Source organism: Manis pentadactyla, chromosome 17 (genome assembly GCF_030020395.1).
Source record: "Manis pentadactyla isolate mManPen7 chromosome 17, mManPen7.hap1, whole genome shotgun sequence".
Classification (NCBI taxonomy): domain Eukaryota; kingdom Metazoa; phylum Chordata; class Mammalia; order Pholidota; family Manidae; genus Manis; species Manis pentadactyla.
Window position 1 is genome coordinate 63,815,312 of NC_080035.1, and position 21,316 is coordinate 63,836,627.

At 50.1% G+C, this 21,316-nt stretch overlaps 1 protein-coding gene across 1 annotated transcript in view; it reads right to left on the reverse strand.

The window, feature by feature from the left end:
• Window positions 1-9,862: 9,862 nt before the first annotated feature.
• IRS2 (insulin receptor substrate 2) overlaps window positions 9,863-21,316 on the reverse strand; it is a 46,171-nt gene continuing 34,717 nt past the window's right edge. Inside the window, exon 2 of the mRNA XM_036893755.2 lies at window positions 9,863-11,712. Within this exon, the coding sequence (XP_036749650.2) occupies window positions 11,621-11,712 (92 nt within the window). The 3' untranslated portion in view covers window positions 9,863-11,620. The remainder of the gene's footprint in view (window positions 11,713-21,316) is intronic.

Genomic DNA, 21,316 nt, shown 5'->3' on the forward strand with positions numbered 1-21,316 from the left:
TGTGGCTAAGTCCAGAGGCAGGGCCTGCTTCATGGCCAGCGGAGAGGCTGCGGCCACTGCTGGGGTCCAGCTCAGGGCCCCTCCATCTGCTGGCTCACGGGCAGCAGCAGATCCATCCCCAGGCCCGCACCTCCTGGCCCTGGGCGGATGGCTCGGGCCCACTGAGGGAGTGGCTCCAGAAGACTTCTCAGAGGCAGGACGCCCTCCGCCAGTCCAGGGAGCATCCCGTCAGCCCTCACGTGTCTGAACCACACAGCCCCCTCCAGGCAGAGCCAGCCTGCCTGGCCAGAGCCGCCTGCCTGGGAGCCAGCGTTCCCTTAGAAGCTCCTATCTAATCTCTGGCAGAGGAACGGACTCTGTGAAGGGGCAAGTCCCCATCGCAGGAATGACTCCCGAGAAGGGAAATGACTGCCTGTCAGGACGTCATCGTGGGATTTCTGCACTGAGAAGGGCCTCAGCTCCGTCTGAGGCCTCTGCCAACTCCAAGATTCTATATTGTCCTATCTGATTGGAAAGACATGCCCCCCTCTGTCATGACAGGACTGGAAAAGGATATAGAGCCCACCCCACGCAGGGCCCTCTCCTGGGTCTGGAGAGCCAGGTGTGAGCCAGCAGACCTCAGGGCGCCAGATCACATGCCTCCCGGCGGGGCAGACACACAATTCGCAAGCGAAATAAGTAAAGCACAGTGTGCGGAAGACAGGGACGCAGGTTAAGGTGAAGCAGAACAGGAAAGAGACGTGTGAGGTCGAGGCAGCAGCTGGAGTTTCACTCTCAATAGGCAGCTAAGCAGGTACTGGCCCAGCAAAAAGCCGTCTACACCCCAAGGCGGCCTGCAGCAAGGCCGTGGGGTCAAGCCCCTCCTCGGGGTCAGTGGGACGAGGAAGGGAAGATGCAAGGAGCGGGAGCTGGCCAGTGAGTCAGCACGGGCACAGGGGGCTGGGGACTGAGGAGCAGGGCACCAGGGTGGGGGTGGGGAGGGGCAGCGCCGTGCTGTGGTGGGGTGGCGAGGTGGGCCGCGGGACCCCCAAGCAGAAGCCAGAGAAGGACAAAAGCCAAAGTTAGGAAGGTTCCCAGGGAGCGAGGCTGAGACCCATCTGACCTGTTCTCTTACAGGATCTCAGTGCTTCCTAAAACAGAAGCAAGTGAGCCCCGGGCAGGGACAAGATCTGGTGGGGGGCTTCAACAGGGACGCCTGGAAGGGGCAGCTCGGGAGTTACTGATGCCCTGAGAGCAGGAAGATCGCCACCTCTTCCGTCCTGAGCAGCTGGACGATGCGGTCCCCACGAAACTGGCTGGGAAGGTGGCAGAACGGGCGGGGGACGGGGAGGGGGCTCGCTGTGTGATGTGTGGAGTGTCCAGTGCTCACTGGCCTCCTAGTGGCTGCTTGCATCAGGCCACAGGGCATACGGATCTGTGGCCAGGAAGTGGAGAGCCGTCGGCATACAGACGGCGGTTGTCTGTCCCAGCCACGGGGTGGGATGGCATGACCTCGGGTGCTGTAGACCGTGGAGGGGCCTGAGGCCCAGGGTTCACCGAGTAGGGTTGGAAGGTGTGGTCAGTAAAGGAACAAGCGAAACAGACTATAGGACCAACAGGCAGAGGGAAGGAGAAACACCAAGGACACACTCTTCTGGAAGCCAAGCTCAGGCGGGTCCCAAGGACAGATGGTCAGGGGTGCCAGAGGCAACTGTAGGTCACACCTATGTGACTGAAGCATCTGCAGGGAGAGAGAGGGAGGTGGGGGATGGGTGGGGGGAGGTGCGGAGGGAGGGGAGGGTGGATGGAAGGGGAGGGGCAGAGGGGAGGGAGGCAAAAGAAGACATCAAAGTGTGAACTCTAACAGATCTTTTGCTCACTTGCTTATATGTCTGCCTTTATGATGCCAAATCAGGGTTTCAAACCTTAGAGTAAAAGAATGTAAAACACCCAACTTACCAGAGTAAAGAAATCTTCCCACCTGCTGCTGATGGATAAGAAGTGTGGATTTCTGGGACCATGCCCTTTTCCAGTAAGACCCCTTGGCCTCAGGGAGGGCACAATGGTCTCTGCTGCCCCAACTCAAAGTGTTATTTTATTCCTTGTAATGTCTCCACATAAAAAAAAAAGATGAATGTGCATATTATGGGGCTTAACATAATTTTCAGTGAAGGAGGGAATTCATGTAGAGGGTTTCTCAAAATGCCAATATCAGTGCATTAGAACTTCTAAAGGAACATCTAGGAATCTTCTTATGAATAAGTTGATTAAACGCAAGAGGCCAAAAATGGTGATACACTCTTTGGATATATGTGCCTGAGTTACACATGACTGTATCTTTCAAGAACAGATCATCCAAAGCACACAGAGTATGGCTGCATTACCCAACCTGGCCGTAAAAGTCACTTATCAAAACCCAAAGTTAGTTCCCTAAGAACCACCTTTTCTTACCAATCCACAAATTCGCAAACAAATTATTTTGTCCCAAACATTCACATTCTTTGAGAGATCCAGCGGTATTGGTGCAAACACTTTAATCAGTAAGAGACCAGCACCTACCAGATTTGAGCTCCCCTAAGGCTCTTTGCTCCTTAGCAACCATGCAGCAACCTCTCCTGCCTCCCTTTCTGGTGTATTTTCACATTTCTGAAAGGATTATCCCAGAGTTATAAAACCATATTTACTGCCATACTCATAATCATAACTTAGTGCTTTGAGTCAACTTTCAAAATATTTATATCCATGAGAATCAAGGCTCATGGGAGACAGGACAGTCACTGGTTCCCACCTTTAAAGAACATACATTTTAGTAAAGGTATAAAACAGGTACCCCAATTCAGAGGCAAATATGGCCACCCCAAAAAGTCCTATGGGTAAAAAAAAAAATCACAAAAAACTGGCATGTGTTTGAGGGGATCAGGGTGGTCTTCCCAGAGGAGGTAAGAGTGGAGAAAGAGCTTCAAGGGTGGGCAAGCTTTCAGAGGCAGAGCTGGGGCACATGTGTGAAGCCGTGGGGGTGTCTGCGCGCAGGGAGGATGTGGCTCAGGGGATGTGCGCCTGAGCATCCGAGGCAGGGCTGCAGTCGAAGCCTGAGTTGTAGGGCCTGGAACATGAGGAGAAATTGGACTTCATCCCGTAATAAGGGGGATGTGTCGAGATCTGGGCGCAGAGCAGTGATGTAACCTGAGCTGGGCGTCGGGACTGTTAAAAGCTGTCAATGCTGTGCGGGTGCCCTGAACACGAGGTGAGCCGTCTGGGCAAGTACAGGCGTGATAAGCGGTGTGTTACCCATGGTAACAGCCAGGGAAGGGAGGGATTCAGGTGACACCCTGAAGACAGACCTTGCCTGGATGTGGGTGGGTGGGTGGGGCAGGCGTCGGAAAAAAGCCACCCATTCTGAGTTTCGGCCTCACTGTCTCAGAGAAAATGGTCAGGAGGTGGAACCCGTTTTCAGGGAAGACAAGGATCCCTTTTTGGGCATGCTGAATTTGAGATGCTGATGGAAAAAAAAACAAACGAAGGCGTCCTGCAGGCAACCGCAGATGCAGGATGTTACGCGCCGGGGGTTGAGGGGCCGCTGCAGGAAGCTGGAGGCAGGAGCCCAGGAAGCCGGGCACCGAGGAGGGAAAGGATGAGAAGGGCCCTGGTGGGAACTCAGGGCTGATGCGGCTGGACGGCAGAGGAAGCGAGGGCGCCGAGGAAGGGGCTGCCCGGCAGCCGGGGGCCGGGAGGGACGGAGCGTGCCCAGGTTTGACGCGCTGTGGTCCTGCCACCTTGAGAAGCGGGTCTGCGCGCTCCGCCGGCCTCCCTCGTGCTTTAGATAAGTCGAGCGGGGCGGTGGGGTGCCAGGTGTTCGGGGCAAGGTCAGGCCCCTGGGAAACGGGCCTGCGACTTCCCTCCGTGGGGGCCGTGCCTGCTGCCCGGGAGCGGCCGAGAGGTGCCGCCGCGGCAACGAGGGGGTCGCCCGCACAGCGTTCCGGCCATTCCGCAGGCGGAGGGCGCAGCCGGCCTGCCGAGCGGAGGGATGGGGAGCCCCACGCTGTGCGCGCCCCTCTCTCCACCGGGAAAGTCTCTCCGCCCTCCTTCCGAGTTGCAGCCAACAATTTATGTCCTAAAAGCTTGGCTCTTCGAAGCGGGCTTGGTGCGCCGGCCCCTCGGGTCCCCGGCCCTTTGTTCGTCACTCGCTGTTCCCTTCCAAGCCGCGCGCACGGGGCAGGCTGAGCGACCCCGGCGGGGGCGGTGCTCCGCCCGGACCGGGCCCCCGGGAAGCGCCCGACGGGGAGCGAGGACGCGGGGCCGAGCCGCGGGCGGGGCTCCGAGGGCGGGAGGGGGGCGGGGCCGCTGGGGTCCCGGGGGAGGCGGACTGCGGCGAGGGGTCAGGCGGGGGGAGGCCGGGCAGTGCGCATTGCAGGGTTTGATGAAAGAAACGGCGAAACAGAGCATCAGGGAGGCCTTACGTGAGACGAGAAGGGGCAGATGTGCCTCGGGACGTCGCCCGCATCCCGGCAGGTGTGCTCAGCGGGGCCGGAGGTGCACACCTGCCCCGGGGTACACGCGCGGAGAGAGGGGCGGGGAAGGGAGAGGAGGCGAGCGACGGCGTACCTGCGCGGCACGCGGGCAGGGGAGTGCCTGCTGCCACACGATGCTGTCACGTGACGGTGCGCACCGGGTGCCTGGCCTTCGCTCCAGAGGCGCTGCTCTGAGTGTCTGGGCCGTTGGGTGACTGCTCACCCAGGCTGGGCCCCCTTCGGGACAGCCGGCCTGACTGGTGCCCGCCCCGTGCAGGCTTCCGTCCCCGCAGACGGGCCCAGGGTTCCAGAGGGGGCAGAGGCTGCAGGGCTTCCTGAGGGCGAGGTCCCCGTCACCTCCTCCCCAGCCCACCTGCAGCCTGGCCAGACTGAGGCGTGGGGAGGCAGACTCCCCTGCCAGGGACAGGAGCCTCAGGACCACGTCGCAGGGGCTGGTACAGGGCAGGGCCGCAGGGGACACCCGGCCCCCCTCGTACAGCCCATCTTCCTCAGGAAGCCTGAGGAGGAGCGGGGGGTGGGGCGTGAGGAGCGGTGTGGCCGGGCTGGGGACCCTGCAGTTCGAATCTGGGATCACTTTCAGCTTTGGACAAACCCTAACCAGTGGGTCTTGGACTTGCTCATCGATGTGGCGATCTGTCACACAAAACGTCGTTCAGTGGATTAGTAAAGGATCCTCAGCGTTTATTAGGATTTATTTTAATACTTGCCAGTTATTATAAAGTTGCCGTATTTTAGAAAGGGCCTGTGTCTGGTACAAGGCGGGTGGTTAGGTATTTGCCAAGTGTGTCTAAGTCAATCTCCTATGAGATAATTCACGTGTAAGGAAAGTGAGGCCCAGACAGGTAAAGCGATTTGCTCAGGGTCACACAGGAGAATTTTTTCCCCATCCTACTTCCTTTACAGTCATTGATAATGAGTTTTTTAATAAATAACAGAGAAGAGAAAATAATTGGAGACACAGCGTTAAGTCACACAAGGATTGTTGTTTACTCTTCCATCCCCCAAAAAGCATTGCAAGTGTGCTGTGTTCAGGACAGGCCGCAGGTCATCCTGTAATATAAGGGGCCAGATCCTATGCTGGTTTCCTGATACCTCGGAAATCGAACCCAAAAATGCTGTTCCCTTACTTTGTCATCCCTATTTATTTCAGTCAGAATTTCCCACGACCACTGATTCTGTGTTTACTCCAGACCTTCCCTTTAGGTGCCAGTATTCAAAAAAGACCAGAAAAGAGGAGCTTTGAAGTGCCTTTGTTCTTAATCTGCTTGTCAGCGTTTCCCTTTGCAAGAAACAAGTGGCGGTTCCACCCCCAAATCACCCGGCAGCCCTTGGCTAAGAACAGCCCCGGGCCCCAGAGGACAGGCAGACAAGGGGAAGCAGCCCACATACGGGGTTCCGGTTCCGGCAGGGAAGAAACCGGCGGGCAAGCGAGCCGACTGCCAGCATCTGCAGCAGCAAGCGGAGGGAGCAGCGAGTGGCAGCTCTGGGCGGGACGGGACTCCCAGGCGTCTCATTATAAAGGAAAGCACGGGACCCCATTTACCCCATAAAGGTTCTATGTGATAGAATTCCATGTAGCCCTATAGATTATGTAAATCCTATGGCTGTATTTATAAAACTTTCATATCCATGTGAACATTCAGATATGTTTCTAAAGTATGTATGTATTTTTCATTCAAGTGAGTGGATAAATATTCATTAGTAATAATAGAAAATCATTTTCTCCCATACTCAGTTGCTCCCATAGCCCCAAAGCGTTTGAAGTTGAATTTGCACGGTGACATACACAGCTGCATCGGCACGGTGGCCTCAGACGGTCGGCCGCGGGAACGCGGGGACCCTGCTTCGGGTGCCAGAAGGCCCTGGGGAGCAATCACACTGGTTCGTGCTGCACACACCTCGCTCAGGGGATGGAATGGGGACATGCAAGCGGGGAGACCTCCCAGGAGGCTGCCGTGTGCCCCAAGCAAGGAACTATGGGTCCGGAACGAGGAGGGGCGATGGAGAGAAGGGGTCAGATGGGAGTGAGACGCACTTGTCAGGCTAATACACCAGGACTTGCTAAGGGCTCAAGGCGGTGGGAGGTGGAGAGAAGAGCCGAGGGCCCCCAGCTCCTGCCCCCGGCCCGAGGGAGGGCGCGGAAGGCGGTGTTTACTGAAGTGGGCGAGGCTGGCGGGTGGGGTGGCCGCGTTAAACGGGTCCTTTTTGATCGTGTTGATTTCTAAGCGTGTGTTAGACGTTCAGGCGAGATGCTCACAGACTTGGGTCGCTGGCATACAGATGGCGTCTGGGGCCCTATGATTCTGCGCGTTCGCCACTCCAGAGGTTGTGCTTTGGAGGGAGACGGCAGTGAAGGGGCGGAGGAGCAGGTGCGCTGGGTGAGGAGGGATTTGGGGTCTGGGCAGGAACACGATCTACTTTTTTGGTGCGTTGAGCATAGGTGCCTGTGAGACATTATGAGATGTCCCGCCAGGAGCTGTTCATGGGACACCCACGGGAGTCAGAGTTGAGGACACAGGTTTGGGAGCTGAAGTAATGAGGTGCATCGGGCATCTGGGGAGACAGGGCTGAGAAGCCCTGGGGCAGCTGGAGACACTGCCTTCAAGCAGGGAGAGGAAGTTCATGAATGAGAGAAACTGCGGCACAGAGAGTCTAATGGGGGGGAGTGGCCTCCTCCCGTCCGGGACCCTCGTCCCAGGACACTGCTAGGTGTCCTTTCTTACCAGCCATGGGAATTTGGTTCCAAAACAGAACCAAAATAAGAAACAGGGGTCTGATTTAGTGATCACTTCTTAGGTGCCTTTAGGTAAACTTGCAGAAGGGGAGAAGAAAGTTCTCTCATGGCCACAGTCAAGCAGGGCCCCAGGGGTCAGGCGGGAGAGGAAAGATGCTCTTACCATGACTTGGCGTGACTTTTCATTATTTCTCCCAGACTCCAGAAAACAGCTCTTTAATGGCCCTCTGTGATGTGTGGGTGACACAGGGGGACACAGAAAGGAAAAGGCAGTTGCTTGCTGCAGAGCCTCCTCTTGTTTTGAGGTGGTTTTGCAAATGCCCTTCCTGCTGTGTGGTGTCACTGAGGGACAAGTGAATGATTCATGCCAGGGGCTGCCTGCCCTGGGGGCTCCCTGAGGGCAAGCCCCTCAGTCTCGGAGGATGACCGGCTACAGTCACCGCCACACCACACGGTGAGGGGAGGTCCCTATTCTGCTGAGGATTATCAGCCCCTCTGTGGTGCCCCCTGGGAAGGCAGTTTGGGGAAGAATGGACTGAGGTGGGGGACGCTGGCTTTTCAGTTCGCACCTCTCCCAGGGGGCATTTCCCACTCGCTCTGTGCTTTGCGCCGTACACCTCACTGCCTGAAGTGTGGTCCTCAGGCCAGCAGCGGCAGCCTCACACCACAGCTGTCAGAGGAGCAGAGCCTCAGCCCCACCCCACACCCGCCGAGTCCCTATCTGCCTTTAAGCAAGCCCCGGGGGTCTGCGTGCACACTGAGGTTTGAGAAGCACTGTTATACATTACTAAATGACCCTTCACTTTTTTCCAAAGGAATACTTTCAAAGAAACTAGAGAGCCTCCTCACCTCTCAGTGACATCACTGCATCACTTCAGGGCTGCACCAAGGAGGATGGTGGGCGTCCCCTTAGGGGCTACGTGGCTTTAATGCCTGCTCGGTACAGCCCTTGACTCAGTCTTCAAAGAGCACGTGCACGCATGTTCACTGTTTTCCTGAGGCACAGCAAAGGTCTGAGGGGTCCCCCTCTACCTACCGCAGATGAAGAGCAAGAAGCGCATCAGTGCTGGCCATTAGCCCTGTGCCATACCAGGCACGGACCAAGGCTTTGGGTTTATATCCTGGGCCCTTTGATAGAGACCTGCCATCTCCATGTGCCAGAGACTGAGAGGAACAAATGCCGTCATTTTTGCTAACTCTCGGTTTTGACTTTTATTTAGAGGGCCTCAGCTCAGCCGCTTCCAAGCACTAGTCGTGAGTGGGCGCCGCACAAATGCCCTGGCCTGTCTGGGCTGCTCTAACAAAATCGCCATACATGCAGCGGCTGAAAACCAGCAGCCGTTTCTTGCTCACAAGTCTGGAGGCTGGAATTGCAAGTCAAAGCACCGCCACGGTCGGGCTCTGGGCTGCAGACAGAGCTCCCCCAGGTCCCTTTGCTGGGACCCTCACCCCGTTCGTGACCTGATCTCCTGAAGGCCCTGCCTCCTAGTACTGAAGGTTAGCGAGGAGAGACACACATGCAGTCTATAGCAACACATCAGGATTAGGAGTTATCTTAGAGAAACAACCCAACAGCTATCTCAATATATTTTTTTGAATTTACTTACGTGTACACTTTGGTGCAGTTCAATAATTAAAAGTCTCACCACCTCTCTACCAAATCTTGAATGCAAAGGCAACATAATGAAAAGTTGTATTTTCTTTCCCGAGATAAAGCTTGGAGTCCAGTGTGATGAAACCCCGGGACGAGCGAGTTGAGGATGTTTGACACCCCCTCCTGGGGAACTTACTCTTACGCAGTCACATGGAAGCGCCATTCAAGAAGTCAGCCTCTGCAGCCTCCCAGCCACCGGCCTCTCATCCTGCCTGAGTCACCAGGTAAACAGGTCGCTGTGCAGGCTCGGCTCCATTCACACTCTCATCCTGGGCTGTTCACTGCCCCTGGGTGCAGACATTCACTCCCAGGGTGGAGCGTATTTTCAGCCACACCTGGATGCCTCCAAGGGAATCAGGAGAAAACATTTAGTGGGAGGCAAACTGCATACCTTTGAATAAGTGGAATGTGTGCAGAGGAAGGGGAGGGAATTCAGGCAAGTTACCTCCTCTCCCTGGAATGGAGCAGTTTTGCTTCTGAACGGAAACACGGATGCTGCAAGGACGTCCCCACGCTAAAGGCTTCCTCCTGCTGTGTTCAGTGAGCCTTCGGGAGGAGGCAGGCATGGAGGTGCCATCACCAGAGTGGGGCCAGGATGTAGGGGAGCACAGGAGGTCACCCGCTGCTGCTGTCTGGCACCTTGGGCGTGAAGCCAGGGTGGGGCGCCTGTGTGATCAGCCTGGTGCAGAGGTACCACTTCAGTTCTGTGTGGCCATTGCCCAAGTTAGACGCTTGCTCCCTGCAGATGGAGTCCGCAGCCCGCCCAGTGACCGGCAGGGAAGTGCTGAGGAGAGGAGCAGGTGTGCCCAGCTCTGAGGGCCAGCACCAGCCACAGAACTGGGACCACCTGGGGGAAGGTCGCTCTGGCCACCAGTCAGCGGTGTTGGTTCCGGCGGAGCAGATGAAAGCAGAAAGCCATGACTGTGAGCCAAGACCGTAACGTTTCCAAAAAATGGACCAGACGGGAGAAAGGGGACGAGTTTGCTTTGAGAGCAGTCACCCAAAGCTGGGCTGCCAGCCAGGGTGGGGCACTGACATCTCCAGCAGATCCTCGAAAGCTCAGCGGATGGGCCAGGGCAGGGCTGGGCCCAGGGGCCCTCCTGTCCACCTCCCCTGGCGGGGGGCATAGCCAAGAGGAAGAATTTGGTGCTGGGGACCGGCTCCCCAGAGACTCCAGGCCAGGGAGCAGGCAGTGCACCCGCGGGGTCGTCACTGCACAAAGCTTCCCTCCTGAGCACCCCGGGAGTCTGAGGGGTGTGGACATGCCTGCGAGGATTAGGGCTTTGCAGGGACAGCTCCCAGTGTCCAGGTGGTGCCGGCACAGGGTGATGGGGCCCTGGGCTTTGCAGGGGGAGTCTGCCCGGGCACACAGTTACAAACCAGGTCTCCCGTCTGTCTTCCAAAGCCACATGGGCCTGATGGTTTGGGGCCTCCTCAGGCATTGCTGGAGAGCCCGTCGTGGGTATCTGAATGGGTGTGCCCCTCCTGCCTCCTCAGCTTGTCAGTGACTGCTCCCCTGAAGGAACAGCCCCCGTGACTTCTCTGTGCTTTGCTTTCATGTGGACAGCATGGCCATCTTGGGCAGATGGCCCTGATGACCAAAGCCACAACAAGGTGATACCAATAATTATGTTAGTGGATAAAGAGAAGGTACAGCCTGGTAATGTTTGGTCACACTGACTCATAAAATTAACTACCTTAAACATGGGGTGATGGACATCAGCATCAAGATCTTATAGCATGGGGCCCAACTCATTCAACCACTGATTTCATTGGAACCCTCTGTGTGCACAGCCAGCGACGAAACGGCCCTCGTGTCCTGCAGCAGAGACCAGCCTGGTCACGCAGGTCGCAACACATGGCCACCTGCAGTGGTGCAACGCCGTGCTCACTGGCCCCGGGCACCTCGGCCGCTGCGCACTGTCCTTTTGCAGCACGCCTCCCGCGGTTCGCCCTGACGCTAACCCTCTCTGTGTTGCCCTCTGTATTGTCTTCACCTCAGGTTTTGTGTCTGTGGACTTGTTTATCATTAAGAAGTTCTGTGAATGCAAGGACTCAGGTTTCCTCACCACTCTATCCCCAATGCCTAGAAGGATGTCGAGGAGGTCAACACATACACAGATATAACCAGAGGCAGAGGAAATATGCATTAAACATTTGTTGAAAAATGAATAATGGAGAAAAGTTCTCAGTGAAGTGTTTCAAATACACAGGCACATATCGTGACTCGCCTCTTCGAGCCCTTGAAGGCAACCATCTTCACAACTAGACCAGGATGTTTGTGCTAGGTCTTCTGAGTGGAAAGGCAGAGTGAGTTTTCTGCATAGCCTAGCAATTCCTGTCGTGAATTGGTGTTCAGTAAACTTCCCCACTGCCTCCAGGCAGCTGGGTGAGGGACCAGAGCTGAGAGTATGCAAACAGAATCGAGGCTCACATGTCATCTTAGTGACTTTAAGTTTGTGCACTTGTCCCTGAGAAAGCAGTGTTCTTACAACATCAGAGTATGCAGTTTTAATAGATGTACCTATACGTACATTTCCCACCTTGTATTGCATGGATCAAAGTAGGCACGTGTTAGTTAGGCATTGTAAGATATATAATTTTACAATAAAAACACATGATCAAGTTAATGCAAAAGAAGCAGCTGTTTCTGAAGTCAGATCTAGATGTAGGAGGCATCAAAGTTTGCTTGTGGCTACCCAATTGTCACTGTCATTGTCCTCCTTAGACTGAGAGCACTTTGGGGCGCAATACTCCCAGGTCAAAGTCTGTTTCCCTGCTTCTCTTGCAGCACTTCCATGTGTCCAAAGTGTAGCCTGTAAAACTTAAGTAGAAGGGTCACTTTTAAAGTAGCTGATCAAGCAGGAAGGGCCTCCTTTTTTTAATGCTTTCCCATTCATCTTTCTTGCTGGTGAAGCAAATGTGATGGCTGGAGCTGCAGAAGCCACATTGGGCCATGAAGCAAACATGAAGGCAGATGTGCAGTGAGGGTGGCAAAGCTGAACAACAGAGGGAGCCTGAGAATCACCATCCCAGCTTTGAATCACCTGCATTACATTTGGTCTAGTTTTGCCTGAAAGAATAAACCCTTATATGTTTAAACCACTGTTGTTTGGGCTTTTCTGTTAAGGTAGCTAAATGTAAATCTCATGCATGCTGGTATTGGGGGAGCAGTTCAATATTGGTTAGTTATTAAAATCAGGGAATATGTTTTAATGCCTTGAGTAATGCTATGCTTCATAAAGCCAATAAACAAGGTAAATATTGAGAACTAATGCAATATATAGTATAATCACTCAAATCAACAAACGCACTTAGGTTGACACTATTATAGTAGTATACAAGACAAATGCATCCATTAAATATATTCAATAAATATTTGTTGGGTTCCTCCTGTGAATCACATATTGTGTTAGCTCTGCCAACACATGGTAGGAAAAACCCAGGACTTGGAATAAGTGCTGTGAATTCTGACTCATTGTTTATTAGCTGTGTGACCTTTAGGAAGTTGTTCAATCTTTCTGAGCTTAGTGTTCTGAACAATACTTGGTCCACAGGGGTTTGTGAATATAAAATGAGCATGTGGGTAAATGTCTTAGCACAGTGGCTTCACAGGTGTGGTAATAGAGTTTGGTGGCTCCTGTGTCCTCAGCCTGATCCGTTCCATCAGGGAGCTTCCTTAGGGGAAAAACACACATACATGGGGAGACTTGGAAGATGCCGTCACAGAGGAAAGAGTGGAGTTTTGGAATCCAGAAAAGTGAATAACTAACTCTGCTTAGGTAAGTTGAAAATAGGTTGCGTCACTAAAGCTGTTCACCAGATATTTCTGAGTTCCCTCCTTCTGACTCATGGTAGTGCTGCCTCCCCTCCCCTGGAAAGGTGTGCCTCTGGGTCAGCTTTGGTCAATGAAAAATGAGCAGAAGTGACATGTCTCACTTCTCAGTGTAAGTTCTGAGAGGCAGTGGACAATCTGCTGTGTTTCCTACTAATTGTGCAGTGATTCTGGGAGCCCACATGGTACCTGCACCAGCCCAGCCTCTGGCCACTATTATAAGCCAGACCCGTCCCTCCCTCGGCCCACTGACGCTGGAGATATCACTGTGAGCAAGAAATAAGCTCTCAGATTTGGGGCTTGCTGTCACTGCGACGCGCCTTGCCTGTCCTGACTGGTCCAGGTAATATCTGTCTTGAAGACCAAGTAGAGGTTTCCAGGTAAAGAAGGAGCTTTCAACACTCTAGGCCAAAGGGAACTTTGATAGAAAGGCAGAGTCAGGAAGGAACTCACTTCCAGTGAGTTGCTCAGTGTAACTGTTCACAGCACCGGAGGGAACCTGAGGCGGAGAGGCAGGGTCAGCTCCGGTTAGTGGGTGGGGCAGAGGGTACGGGGCGCCTAACAAGGCCAGTTCCCCAAACATGGTCCACACTCAGAAACAACTCATCAGAATCTCTGGATTCAATGAGTTGGGAGTCCAAAAATGAACTGGGAAACAAAATCAGAGGGAGAGGAAAAAGGGTGAACGTGGTCCCAAAGGCAATGAGTTGAAGACCAACATCGGTGAAGCACTGATGCACTAGAAACGCAGGCAACAGGCTGGACACGGTGGGAATGGGAATTAGTGACCCAGGGAAAACTGCAACCGCGGTGACATTTGGAAAAGGAGAAAGCTGTAAGATATTTAGAGAGACGCTGAAGATACGGACATGAAGATGTGCAAAGATGAAGCCCATCGAGTTAATCACGGCTCCCAAAGTACAGAAGTCAACAAATTAAAAATAAAAAGTGTTCAGAGGTATAATACAAGAACCTTGTCTTCATTTAAAGAAAGATCTGTATCTTCATATGCACGGTGTTCAAGTTCTCAGACTACTTGGAATGAAATGCCCAACAATGGGACATGTCCCAGTCCACCTGCGGAACTTTGAGGATGAAGGCAGGACTTCTCAGGCATCTCAACAGAAAGGAAAAACACTCGAGTAAGAAATAAGGTTCGGTAAGACATTTGATGCCAGAGGCGATGGAGAATGGAATACAAAGTTAGTGAGAGAAGAACAGGAGACATAGACATCCTGCCCTATCAATATGGCTGGCGCTCTTCAATAAAGGTGCTGGGGAGCCTCCTCCTTTACGAGAGAACTCAGGCAACACAGCACATATAGAGGTTTTTCAAAAAAGGCTTTGAGTTTTCTGTTTGCTTTTAGTAACAAATCTAGATAATTAATAAGGGGATTGAACAGTAAGTATGGTCAAAGGACCAGGGGCAGAAATGCACTTAAATGAAGGCTGAGTATTTTTAAATTAGGTGAATTATGATACAGAAGAAATGTAAGTCTTTTACCTTGAAGGTGCAAAAAGTAATGCTGTAACAAATATAAGAATGGAATGAGGAAAGGCGAGATGAGGATGTGAATGACCTCAGATTTCTCAGGAAAGTGAAGGTTTATGATGTGCAATGTTGACACGGATATTTTTTTTTAATGTCTCCAGCTTCCAATATTTTGCATTAACTTTTCTTGAGGATCCCTTAGGAAATACTATCTTTTGGTAAATAAACATTTACTTCAAGTTCAGCAATTCTTTGAAGTTTCATTGTATGTCACCTTCATACACCAGCTAGGCGCAAATCACAGAATTTAGTAAGACTTCAGCGTGGGTGAGCCCAGGTGTGGGCTGGGGGGAAGGGGCCCGGGAAGATGATGCTCCAAAGTGGGCAGAACCAGACGGCAAAGTGATGGCCACAGAGGTGGGCAGCGCCGAGGCCCCGACGGGTTTGGCGCAGTGTGTGGCCCACCCACCGCTCTCCCATCCCTGTGAAGAAAGATGGCTTCAAAGTCCTATTTTTTTTGAGAACTCCAAGGAATGTAATCTGAAATTCTCTCAACCATCAATGTTATATTTAATAATCCTCATTATTTTCAAATTATTCCTTGTGAAAAATGAACATACTTCCCTCACTGCCTTTTGTCCCTTTTTCTGGTGATCTCTTCTTATAAGAAGGGTGGCTGACGTTGACATGTGTGTCCCTTATCATAGCCTCTAATGTAGCCGATGCTGATAAATGACTGCAGCTTTCTTATTTTTCAACCTAAAGAGTCCTTGCTCTTTAAGGCACCTTCAAAGGTCCAATTTTCCATCCTTTGTGTCCTGATCTTTCATAAAAGCTATTTTCATAAAACAGCTTCCAATGCTGCACAGAATTCAATAACAAAAACAAACATACATGAAGAACATACTGGTAGAATTAGGTCTGGGTTCTAAACAATAACAATTCTGTACATATAAGTCAGCATCATTATTATGTTTTTGAAAAGGCTCAATTTCATTTCACTCTACTTGAACTTTATTAAAAACACCTTCTTCAAAATCCCTGGAAAATGGGAGTGTGCACACAGGGAATGGAGATATCACGTATTTCAGGCATAATTGCATCTGAGGAGGGTTCGGATCCACACTCCCCCTGCGGCCGTGGCAGACACCGGTAGCTCCCTCCTGACCAGACAGCGCCCCTTCTCATGCTTGCTCCCCGCATCCAGTTTCCGTTCAGTATCAGTGTAGCTCGGCGCCTCATGGACACTGATGCTTCGCAGTCTGGAGGGTGAACACTTCTCAGTACAAAAACCTTTGTGTGTAAATCAAGCACAACCCAATGTCCTTTCCTAGTGACTGTCAGAATGGGCACGGGACCCAGCTCCGGTCAAGGGGAAGTGAGGCAAAGCTGCCTCTAGGACCATTTGCGTCACTCCAAAGGGTGCCCAAGGAATACAGACTGTCTTTGTTGCATATTTTTATAGGAGGACATGCTGTTTGGAGCAGCTGCAACCATCTTATAATCATGAGGGACCCGTGTGAGAGAGAGAGCCCAAGATGCTGAGGATGGCTGAGCAGAAAGACGAGAAGATCCTGGCCCCTGATGATGTCATTTAGCCGCCTCATGAATCCATGCCTGCACTTGTGTTGTGTGAGGCAATACAACCCTTTACTGTTCAGTGGTTCTCATAGTGTGGTCCCAGACAGGCAGAAATCAACGCCATCTGGGGAATTGTTAGAAATTCAAATTCTTGGTCCTCCACCACCACCATGAAAAAGGTAGTCTGGGAATCAGCCCAGGGATCTGATCCAACAAACATTCTAGGACCTCCCGATAAGCCTGAATGTTTGAGAACCACGGGTCCAAGCTACTGAATTGAGTTTCCATTCCTCGCAGGTAACTACATCCTGACTGATACATCTACTTATATTTTATGTACCTTTTCTGGGAAACTCTATCAATCACTTTGAGATTTTTGCTTAACATAAAGGTCTTCTGAGAGTTCACAATGTTGCAGATAGGAAGGTCTGGAGAGATGGGAGCGTGTTGTATGCTCCCTGATAAAAGTTGGGGGTCACCCAGGGAGGCTGGTCAACAGTTGAGGTCGGTTTATTGAGGTGTCAGGCATTTTGGTAAAAAAGCTTAGAGTTCACAGGTGAAAGGATGGGATTCTGAAATAGAGAAAAAGAAACCTTAGGATGTATGGCTCAGATCAGAGGAATCCTTCCCTAAAAGAGGAGGGGCAGAAGATGGCGGCGTGAGTAGAGCAACGGAAATCTCCTCCCAAAACAACATATATCTATGAAAATATAACAAAGACAACCCTTCCTAGAATAAAGACCAGAGGACACAGGACAATATCCAGACCACATCCACACCTGAGAGAACCCAGCGCCTCGCGAAGGGGGTGAGATACAAGCCCCGGCCCCGCGGGAGCCGAGCGCCCCTCCCCCCAGCTCCCGGCGGGAGAAGAGCAGGCAGAGCGGGAGGGAGACGGGGCCCAGGACTGCCGAGCACCCAGCCCCCGCCATCCGGGCCAGAGTGCAGGGCGCTCGATACTGGGAAAACAGGGCAGCAAGAACAGTGAGCGGGCACTGGAGGCTGGGTGCCGGAGGACATAAGAAAAACGCGCGACCTTTTTTTTTTTGCTTTTTTGCTGTTTTGTTTTGGCGAGCGCTTTTTGGGAGTTTTAAAGGGATAGGGACCCCAATACTAGGGAAACAGGGCAGAAAGACCGGTGAGCAGAGGCCTGAGGCTGGCACCGGAGAATAAAGAAAAACGAACGACCACCTTTTCTTTTTTTTTTTTTTTTTTTAATTAAAAAAAAATTTTTTTTATTCTTTCTTTTTGGTGGGCGTTGTTTTGTTTTGGCGGGTGCTTTTTGGAAGTCTTAAAGGGGCAGGGCGGGTCACTTAATCCAGAGGTAGGGAATCCGGGACCTCTGGGCACCCTAACCCCTGGGCTGCAGGGAGCAGGGAGGCCCCTTACGGAGATAAATAGCCTCCCAGCAGCTCCTGCTCCAACGCGACTCCACCACTTTGGAGCAGCTGCCCGAGCCAGGCCACGCCCACAGCAACAGCGGAGATTAACTCCATAGCAACCGGGCAGGAAGCAGAAACCATGTCTGCGCGCAGCTGCGCAGCACAAGCCACTAGAGGCCGCTGTTCTCCCAGGAGAGGAGGGCCACAAACCAACAAGAAAGGAAGTCCTTCCAGCCGTCACTCGTCCCAGTTCTGCAGACTATTCCTATCACCATGAAAAGGCAAAGCTACAGGCAGACAAAGATCACAGAGACAACACCAGAGAAGGAGACAGACCTAACCAGTCTTCCTGACAAAGAATTCAAAATAAGAATCATAAACATGCTGACAGAGATGCAGAGAAATACGCAAGAGAAATGGGATGAAGTCCGGAAGGAGATCACAGATGCCAGAAAGGAGATCGCAGAAATGAAACAAACTCTGGAAGGGTTTATAAGCAGAATGGATAGAATGCAAGAGGCCATTGATGGAATTGAAATCAGAGAACAGGAACGCATAGAAGCTGACATAGAGAGAGACAAAAGGATCTCCAGGAATGAAACAATATTAAGAGAACTGTGTGACCAATCCAAAAGGAACAATATCCGTATTATAGGGGTCCCAGAAGAAGAAGAGAGAGGAAAAGAGATGGAAAGTATCTTAGAAGAAATAATTGCTGAAAACTTCCCCACACTGGGGGAGGAAGTAATCGAACAGACCACGGAAATACACAGAACCCCCAACAGAAAGGATCCAAGAAGGACAACACCAAGACACATAATAATTAAAATGGCAAAGATCAAGGACAAGGAAAGAGTGTTAAAGGCAGCTAGAGAGAAAAAGGTCACCTATAAAGGGAAACCCATCAGGCTAACGTCAGATTTCTCAACAGAAACTCTACAGGCCAGAAGAGAATGGCATGATATATTTAATACAATGAAACAGAAGGGCCTTGAACCAAGGATACTGTATCCAGCACGACTATCATTCAAATATGACGGTGGGATTAAACAATTCCCAGACAAACAAAAGCTGAGGGAATTTGCTTTCCACAAACCACCTCTACAGAACATCTTACAGGGACTGCTCTAGATGGGAGCACTCCTAGAAAGAGCACAGCACAAAACACCCAACATATGAAGAATCGAGGAGGAGGAACAAGAAGGGAGAGAAGAAAAGAATCTCCAGATAGTGTATATAACAGCTAAATAAGCGAGCTAAGTTAGGCAGTAAGATACTAAAGAGGCTAACCTTGAACCTTTGGTAACCACGAATTTAAAGCCTGCAATGGCAATAAGTACATATCTTTCGATAGTCACCCTAAATGTTAATGGGTAGAATGCACCAATCAAAAGACACAGAGTAACAGAATGGATAAAAAAGCAAGACCCATCTATATGCTGCTTACAAGAAACTCACCTCAAACCCAAAGACATGTACAGACTAAAAGTCAAGGGATGGAAAAACATATTTCAAGCAAACAACAGTGAGAAGAAAGCAGGGGTTGCAGTACTAATATCAGACAAAATAGACTTCAAAACAAAGAAAGTAACAAGAGATAAAGAAGGACACTACATAATGATAAAGGGCTCAGTCAAACAAGAGGATATAACCATTCTAAATATATATGCACCCAACACAGGAGCACCAGCATATGTGAAACAAATACTAACAGAACTAAAGGGGGATATAGACTGCAATGCATTCATTCTAGGAGACTTCAACACACCACTCACCCCAAAGGATAGATCCACTGGGCAGAAAATAAGTAAGGACACGGAAGCACTGAACGATACAGTAGAGCAGATGGACCTAATAGACATCGATAGAACTCTACATCCAAAAGCAGCGGGATATACATTCTTCTCAAGTGCACATGGAACATTCTCCAGAATAGACCACATACTAGGCCACAAAAAGAGCCTCAGAAAATTCCAAAAGATTGAAATCCTACCAACCAACTTTTCAGACCACAAAGGCATAAAACTAGAAATAAACTGTACAAAGAAAGCAAAGAGGCTCACGAACACATGGAGGCTTAACAACACGTTCCTAAATAATCAATGGATCAATGACCAAATCAAAATGGAGATCCAGCAATATATGGAAACAAATGACAACAACAACACTAAGCCCCAACTTCTGTGGGACACAGCAAAAGCAGTCTTAAGAGGAAAGTATATAGCAATCCAAGCATATTTAAAAAAGGAAGAGCAATCCCAAATGAATGGTCTAATGTCACAATTATCGAAATTGGAAAAAGAAGAACAGATGAGGCCTAAGGTCAGCAGAAGGAGGGACATAATAAAGATCAGAGAAGAAATAAATAAAATTGAGAAGAATAAAACAATAGCAAAAATCAATGAAACCAAGAGCTGGTTCTTCGAGAAAATAAACAAAATCGATAAGCCTCTAGCCAGACTTATTAAGAAGAAAAGAGAGTCAACACAAATCAACAGTATCAGAAACGAGAAAGGAAAAATCACGACGGACCCCACGGAAATGCAAAGAATTATTGGAGAATACTATGAAAACCTATATGCTAACAAGCTGGAAAACCTAGGAGAAATGGACAACTTCCTAGAAAAATATAACCTTCCAAGATTGACCCAGGAAGAAACAGAAAATCTAAACAGACCAATTACCAGCAACGAAATTGAAGCGGTAATCAAAAAACTACCAAAGAACAAAACCCCCGGGCCAGATGGATTTACCTCAGAATTTTATCAGATATACAGGGAAGACATAATACCCATTCTCCTTAAAGTTTTCCAAAAAATAGAGGAGGAGGGGATACTCCCAAACTCATTCTATGAAGCTAACATCACCCTAATACCAAAACCAGGCAAAGACCCCACCAAAAAAGAAAACTACAGACCAATATCCCTGATGAACGTAGATGCAAAAATACTCAACAAAATATTAGCAAACCGAATTCAAAAATACATCAAAAGGATCATACACCATGACCAAGTGGGATTCATCCCAGGGATGCAAGGATGGTACAACATTCGAAAGTCCATCAACATCATCCACCACATCAACAAAAAGAAAGACAAAAACCACATGATCATCTCCATAGATGCTGAAAAAGCATTTGACAAAGTTCAACATCCATTCATGTTAAAAACTCTCAGCAAAATGGGAATAGAGGACAAGTACCACAACATAATAAAGGCCATCTATGATAAACCCACAGCCAACATTATATTGAACAGCGAGAAGCTGAAAGTATTTCCGCTGAGATCAGGAACTAGACAGGGATGCCCACTCTCTCCACTGTTATTTAACATAGTACTGGAGGTCCTAGCCACGGCAATCAGACAAAATAAAGAAATACAAGGAATCCAGATTGGTAAAGAAGAAGTTAAACTGTCACTATTTGCAGATGACATGATACTGTACATAAAAAATCCTAAAGACTCCACCCCAAAACTACTAGAACTGATATCGGAATACAGCAAAGTTGCAGGATACAAAATCAACACACAGAAATCTGTGGCTTTCCTATATACTAACAACGAACCAACAGAAAGAGAAATCAGGAAAACAACTCCATTCACAATTGCATCCAAAAAAATAAAATACCTAGGAATAAACCTAACCAAAGAAGTGAAAGACTTATACTCTGAAAACTACAAGTCACTCTTAAGAGAAATTAAAGGGGACACTAACAGATGGAAACTCATCCCATGCTCGTGGCTAGGAAGAATTAATATCGTTAAAATGGCCATCCTGCCCAAAGCAATATACAGATTTGATGCAATCCCTATGAAACTACCAGCAACATTCTTCAATGAACTGGAACAAATAATTCAAAAATTCATATGGAAGCACCAAAGACCCCGAATAGCCAAAGCAATCCTGAGAAAGAAGAATAAAGTAGGGGGGATCTCACTCCCCAACTTCAAGCTCTACTATAAAGCCATAGTAATCAAGACAATTTGGTACTGGCACAGGAGCAGAGCCACAGACCAATGGAACAGACTAGAGAATCCAGACATTAACCCAGACATATATGGTCAATTAATATTTGATAAAGGAGCCATGGACATACAATGGCGAAATGACAGTCTCTTCAACAGGTGGTG